This window comes from Beta vulgaris, chromosome 8 (genome assembly GCF_026745355.1).
Source record: "Beta vulgaris subsp. vulgaris cultivar EL10 chromosome 8, EL10.2, whole genome shotgun sequence".
Lineage (NCBI taxonomy): Eukaryota > Viridiplantae > Streptophyta > Magnoliopsida > Caryophyllales > Amaranthaceae > Beta > Beta vulgaris.
In genome coordinates, this window is record NC_079209.1 from 45,150,901 (window position 1) to 45,158,171 (window position 7,271).

At 35.3% G+C, this 7,271-nt stretch overlaps 1 protein-coding gene across 1 annotated transcript; it reads right to left on the reverse strand.

Moving 5' to 3' along the window:
* Positions 1-3,457: 3,457 nt before the first annotated feature.
* LOC104883948 (probable phospholipase A2 homolog 1) lies at positions 3,458-6,855 on the reverse strand. Its single transcript, XM_010668527.4, has 4 exons — positions 6,441-6,855; positions 6,310-6,349; positions 6,085-6,204; positions 3,458-3,883 (listed from the first exon to the last, which is right to left on the reverse strand). Exons 1-4 carry the CDS (start codon positions 6,540-6,542, stop codon positions 3,705-3,707), a joined length of 441 nt encoding a protein of 146 aa, XP_010666829.2. The 5' UTR covers positions 6,543-6,855; the 3' UTR covers positions 3,458-3,704.
* Between the last annotated feature and the right edge of the window lie 416 nt (positions 6,856-7,271).

The window sequence follows — 7,271 nt, forward strand, 5'->3', positions numbered from 1 at the left end:
CTCACACCACTTATGCAGTTGTTTATGTAGATGATGTGATTCTCACAGGGTCAGATCCCTCTTCCATAGCAGCACTTAGACATCATCTTCATAACACTTTTGGCATCAAAGACCTTGGTGTATTACACTATTTCTTGGGCATAGAAGTGTGTTATCTTTCTGAAGGTGTTCTGCTTAGTCAGAAGAAGTTCACCTCTGAGTTACTTACTGATAGTGGCCTGGATATTACAAAGAAAGCAGTCACACCTCTTCCTGTGAATCTCAAATTACAAGCTCTTGGAGGTGATTTACTTTCTAATCCTGAAATTTATAGGTCCTTAGTTGGGAAATGAAATTTCCTAACTAGCACAAGACCAGATCTGGCTTTTGCAGTTCAATATTTAAGCCAGTTCATGCATGCTCCAAGAACCACCCACTGGCAAGCTTTGCACCATACCTTGAGATATCTCTCACACACAGCGCATTCTTTTAAGAGCCACTGATACTCTCTCTTTACAGGCCTTTTCTGACTCAGATCGGGCTTCTTGTTCTGACTCCAGAAGATCAGTGACAGGTTACATTCTCCTCCTAGGTAATTCACCTATTTCTTGGAAATCCAAGAAACAAGGAACAGTGAGCAAGTCTTCCTCAGAAGCAGAATACAAGGCCATGGCTTCAACAGCTTCTGTGGTAGCTTGGACAGTTCGATTACTTGAAGAATTGGGAGTTCAAAAGTTGAAGCTTGTTTCCTTATATTGTGATAACCAAAGTGCTTTACACATTGCATGCAATTCAGTGATTCATGAACGGGCAAAACACATAGAGATTGACTGTCATTTTACTTGAGATAAAGTCTTAGAAGGTCTCTTACAACTCTCTTATTCTCAGTTGGCTGATGTTTTCACTAAGTCAATGCCTTCTCCTCAATTTAAAGATCTTCTCTTCAAGTTGGGTTTGTTTGATCCTTCTCATTCTCAACCCCTCCCAACTTGAGGGGGGGGGGGGTATTGGTGACTACCTTACTTCAGCTTAGCAGTATATTAAATTATTTACCACGTGTATTTGAGTTCCTTCTATTACACGTTTTTAGTTAGTTACACAAGTTGTTGTAATAAATAAGTTTGTTAGTTAGTTGTAGCTATATATAGATAAATAGCTCAACTGAACTCTCTCTCTAAATTCTTCTTCTGTATTCAGCAACTCTGAGTAAAAGGATCCACACTGAAATTCTCTCAATCTTTTTCTCTGAGTGTTGAATTCTTCAACATTTCACACATACCATGTATATAGAAGAACACAATTTTTTTCCAATAACTTTTTTATTTTAAAAACAACAGACGACTTACATATAAATCTATATTTATAAAAGAACAATTTGCTTAAAATTATAGACTCTAAAAATGATAAAACGATGTAGTTTAGAAGAAGGTGTACCATGTTCTACATGCACTTGGATGCATGTACTTATTTGCGATCAAAAGTAATGCAAATATCACTAGGCTATCATCTGTTGCTCAATTTTTACTGGTTATAATTATTGATGCATACATTTACCGTTTATGTAAACAGTAGTCACCGAGTCACTTTAATATTAAGAATCTCAAGATTCATACAGTATAATACTCCACTAATTACGTAAGAATTTCTAAAATACTATGTTAGGCTAGCTTCATGTGATCTTTTTTACGAGGACACTTAACATTTTAAAACGCTATCAAATGTCACTAATCTGGCTTCTTCGCTGATGATAGTTATTGATGAGTGGCAATGTGGCATTAATCTTACTTTTTTTTCATAACTGTCAAACTGTCATGTTGGGCCAACAACTTTCACATTGTTGGAGAAAATTGTGTCTTAATTAAACACGCTCCCGCTTAGTAATACAAAAATATAGAATAGCAATCCAATAATAACAAAACAATGAGAGAGATCAGAGAGTGAGACGAGGAGATTAATGTTAAGACTGATCTTAATCAATTCCTTTTTTTTAACAATGTTGCATGTTAAATTTTAACGGCACGGTGGATCATGCAGCTCTGCTTATTTGCCTCATAAACCCACATGGACAGTTACCTTTGAGGCTTTGACTCTAATCGATATCTAATAACTATATTTATATCTGTGTGGATGTTATTTAATTTAATTGATAAAGTCTTGTGGGGATAATACACAAAATTCGAAATCGAATCTCGTTTACATCACTAGGCTTAGTCGTAGGATGAAGTATATTTTTTTTTTTATTTAGGCCCACTCATACAATATTGACATTTCTCCTCCTGTAGATGCGGAGCAATTGCTCTCCACAATGGGATTCTTTTCGCTTGAGATGCATACATCTCCAACTTAATAATTGATGGGGAGAACCTGTTTACCGCTCTTTCAATGTCCGCATATATCAAGCCTATTGTTGACGATATTCATAATTATTGTCCAATTTTAGTTTTACCTACATTATTCAAGTCAACAAAGGAGCGGATAAACTATCAAAATTGGTCATCATTAAGGCTCCGTTTGGTAGGGTGTAAAATATTTTCCATGAAAATGAGATTTTCTTTTCCTTTCATTTTCCGTTGTTTGGTTTAATAAGGGGTGTAAAACAAGATTTCCATCAAGAGAGCTTTAGGTGAAAATCATTTTCCTTTCAAAATGAAAGGAAAACACATTTTCCTCCCTCTTCCTTAGCAACCTTTTACTATCCTCTTATCCATCCTCTCCCTTCCCCTTCCATTTTTCTTTTTTCCATAACTTTTTTTACATTGAACCAAACAAAGGAAAATTAGCTTTGCATTTGAATTTTCCATTGTAAAATGTTTTACATGAAAAATCATTTTACATTGAAAATGTTTTACATCCAACCAAACGGAGCCTTAATGGCAACAAGCAACAATGAAAAAGAAAATGCAAATGCATATATTTCTCTTTTTATTGTCTTAGATAATTTAGGTTCCACCATTGAGACAACAATTGCTTAATTCAGATTACCACCTTTCATATTTATTTTGTTGTTTAAAATTGTAGGCTACTCTCCAAAGTTTGAACTTTCTCATATTACTCTCTATAAGAACCTCAAGGTAACATAAGGGTGAAAGTTTGTTAAATAAAATCCAAAGTCCTATTCAATCTCACCCAGCCAAATTACAAATTTGGATCGACTCTTATTTTAAAATTAGATCTAGTTGTTAGGTTCGGGCTATGCCCCGGATAAGAAAAAATTTCATTTATTAATATAATATTTTATGATAACAACACTAAATACAACTTAGTCTAGTGGTTAAAACTTTAGTATATGTACTTGAGGTCTTGGAATCAAACCCTATACTACGCAATGCCTTTTAATATATTTATATATATAGATTTCGTATAGAATTTAGATTATGTCATACTTAACTTAAAACCTCCTACTTAGATTAGATTCCAATCACATAAGCATACTTAAGTACTATTGATCAATTGAATCAAATTTTAGCCGAATTGTTGTAGTTCGTTAAACCAAACAAAGGAAAAAAGAGAAGTATATTCACTAATACCTGACAATTGCCGTGTAAAGAAATTGAATATAATGAATAAATGAATCCTTGGTTTTCCTGGCAAAAAATAACCTTTAAATAATCCTAGTATAACTCCTCAATGGTTGAATCTATCCTGAAGCACAAAATTTTCAGTGTTTTTTCTACAGTAGCAAGCCAATTTTAATGCTTCAGCTCTTAAAGCAATGCAATATTGGGCTAAAGTTCAACCCTCGGGGTAGCCAATTGACTCATCAAAATAGCCATATCCATTCCTTGTACCATAGTAGGCACCACAACATCATAAGGGCATTCCTTGGAAAATCCGGTCTTTCCAGATCTCTGCACTTTCCTGATGCATCTCTTGAATTTCTCATGGCATTTTACATTTGTCATACCTGAAAAGTTCATTTACCGGCTGTTAGTAGTGTTGAGCTGCATTTGTGCTTTCATCATGCCCTACGCATTACTCATCCTAAAGTACAAGAGTACGAAGGAAGAAACTTTTGGTGTTTAAGCGGCCATAGAGGACAGTAGGAATGTAGACGGGATGTGATCTTTGGTCTTGGACACCACTGTACAAGACTTCAACACAAGTTAATAGAAGAATGTCAAGATGACAGAAAAGAGATGAGACTGCAATTAGCCATTCTCTCCTCCTCCATTAGCGCTACCTCACCCCTGTGGCAACCCTCTAAACTCTAAAGAAATGAATTTACATTGGAGAAACTACAACACCCTGGAGAGCAATTGAACAGGAATGCTATCTATAGCAAATGGAAATTCTCATGAAGTTCACGTCTAGTTTAGGGAACTTAATTCAGAAATTCAAGGAAGCTGAGGAGAAATCTCTTCTTTAAATGATCACTAAATACTTCTATATGGATCCGTAAAATCTGTAAATGCTCTTTTTTCTGTCTAAAAGGAATCTCTGTAAATACATTCAAACTAACCCTGATACCTTCCTAATAAACACAAAACTGTTGATGATAGACGAACGAATCTAGACTTGAGGCAACATAATTGATTCGCTGTTTTAGTTTTCGCATTTCCATATTCCTAGTTGTTCAAAAATCATGTTTTCACCTTCCTCCATTTTTGCATTTCCCATTCCCATACCGAATTCTATGTGACATATTTATAGACCAGAAGGTTCCTATCTCTTCCAGATCTCATACTAGCTAATCTATAGTCTAACACTCAAACATGTTTCAACAACCACCACCATGTAATATGGATCCCGCCAAATTCTGAAACACGTTCATGTGTTTACATATTTGTCAATCTCCTTAAAGATTTTTGCAATCAATCTCTGAAAAAAGGGTTTTCTTAGTCCCAAATTCCAATACATCATCGTGATGTTCAAACACTTCAATTGTATTGCATATATGCAATAATTTCATAGGATACCACTTCACCACTTTTTTCCTCTTTCTACTTTGTCACTATTCCTAGCTAAATTCTATAGTTCATCACTAATTCATTGTTTTTGTTGGCCCTTTGTGTCTGTTTGAAGTAGGTAGATGATATCAGCACATTCACTCTTGTATCAATTTTGAACTTAATTTATCTATCAAAAAATCGTCTCAAATCTCTATTTGACAATAACTATACAATTCCATACACGCCATATAAATTGGATAACTATACAATGGGAATGCTTCTGTGCTCTCTTTTTTTCCTCTCCTTTTTCCCCTAATCACAATTGGAACAGAGTGCATTTACCATAGGATGTGACTGGTTGAACTTCACTCTGTTCTGCTAATGGTCATTTATCTTACTTCTCATCAATAATCATAAATGCTGCATAAAAACTGTAGTTCTTTAATCATGCAGTCATTACCAAAGAAAGCACAAAATCATATTGCAATCCTTCAATCACAATGTTAACTCCTAGTCATTTTGACATATATTTCAGGGGCAGCATTTCCTCTCCAACAAGAAAGCCAAAGAACATAATTAAAATCACAACAAACAGAGTCATTTCAATGGCATCTCCACTTTAAGATTTAGGAATCACGAATTATTATGCTGGTAACGGGAAACTACATACTACATGAACTAAATTTCCCCCAGGTCTTCCACCATGCCATAAGATATAGCAAGAATACTCGGGTACCATGTCGAACACCAGCTCATGTCTAAGTGTAAAACTTGTCCATTTTATGAAAATTTTCCATGATTTTTGCCCAAACTGAAGTGTATGAGTACCCATAGGATCATACACATGTCCTAGTGTGTCGAATCCGACATAACTATGTAACAAAATGAAGAAGCCAAGTAACATAGATCCAAGTGAACAACTAACTAATTAAACAAACAAATTGCATTTTCTTTCTTTCCACAACACCCATCTCCAACTCAAATCTCCCTAACACAATCACTCCAAAAAACAGCAGTCACTTCTAAATCTAATAACATTAATCTCCTCCCAATCAAACGGAGCCTAATTACACCGAATTAAGAAACAGAAATTAAATCATTACTTGCACAATTCATATAATTCCTCCAAAAACCCACTAAGAATTCGATCACCCCCAAAAAAACAACATTAAAGATAAAATTACTATACTTGCAAAATGAGGAGAAAAAAAAGTACCATGTTTGTCAACACAATCGTCATGAATTTTGCAGCAAGCATCAACATCATCACAAGGCTTCTCTCCTGCACATCCACTGTACCCTACCCCGCAATATTTCCCATATTTGATACCAACATCTGTATTTCAAAAATCCCAAAAAAAAAAGAGACAATTTCAGATGAAAATATGTAGGCGAAATAAGAAAGAGAAAAGATTGATTGAATTAAATTTTGGGAGCATACTATCACAATTAAAAGCGATACATTGTTTGCTACATTGGATCTGCAAAATAATGGTATAATATGAATAGTTGTTATTTGTCTGAAATTTTAAAAAAGAAGATGTGAAAAATGGAAAAGGATATATACTATACCTGGGAATCGTTGGTGGATGAAACGGCGATGGTGAGGAGAGAGAAGATTAGGAGAGAGAAAATGAATGATGAGGAAGGAATGGCGGATTTATCTTCCCGCATTTTCAGTATCTGTAAAAACTAAGGAAATAAGGAAGTTGCACAATTTCCAAGGAAGGAAAGGAAGTATAGTAGACTACCCAATCCCCGTTCAGCGGCCGTTCTCCTTCCAAGCTTCCATAGTCCAATACTCCATACAGACCATTACCATACGATAGATTCCAACTTCCAAGTCATTTTTCAAAGTCTTCTCCCATTTTTTTATTTTTTTTTACGAAATTTTCGGCCTGTTGGTTTGTAATAATAGTACTCACCCCGTCTCATATAGGGATGGCAATGGCTGTAATGGTGTCAAAATAGGTTCTCAAATAAGTTATGGATATACTCACGATGAACCAGGTCATATTCGGACAGGTCAGGATTTTGATTGTCAGTGCCCCAGGTCATGATTGGTCAGGTTTTGTTCAACTGGGTCGAACACGTTTGAATTATTGGATTTTCTGGTGCCGGACAGGCCTGAGCGTTCCATTTAGAAGTCGATCCATTCCCGAGTATGATCGTCCGTTGACATTTTTTTGTCGGGTTTGCGCAAGTCGTATTTAGGTTTCATGTACAATTGAGTTAAGTCAAATATACTCGGTTTGAATTAGTAATGGCATTTGTTCAATCATTGTGAAACATTGGGTCCATTCGCTATGGAACGTCAATTCAACTTCGGGTAACTCTTGATCGGGCCATCTTGATTTTGTTATGGATTTTGTAAACGGATCATAATAATAAAAGTATTAAGAT

Coding starts and splice junctions, on each gene's coding strand:
- LOC104883948 (XM_010668527.4), bottom strand. CDS start 6,542: ATGCGGGAAGATAAATCCGCCATTCCTTCCTCATCATTCATTTTCTCT. Junction 6,350..6,440: donor CATCCACCAACGATTCCCAG/GTATAGTATATA, acceptor ATTATTTTGCAG/ATCCAATGTAGCAAACAATG. Junction 6,205..6,309: donor TATCGCTTTTAATTGTGATA/GTATGCTCCCAA, acceptor TTTGAAATACAG/ATGTTGGTATCAAATATGGG.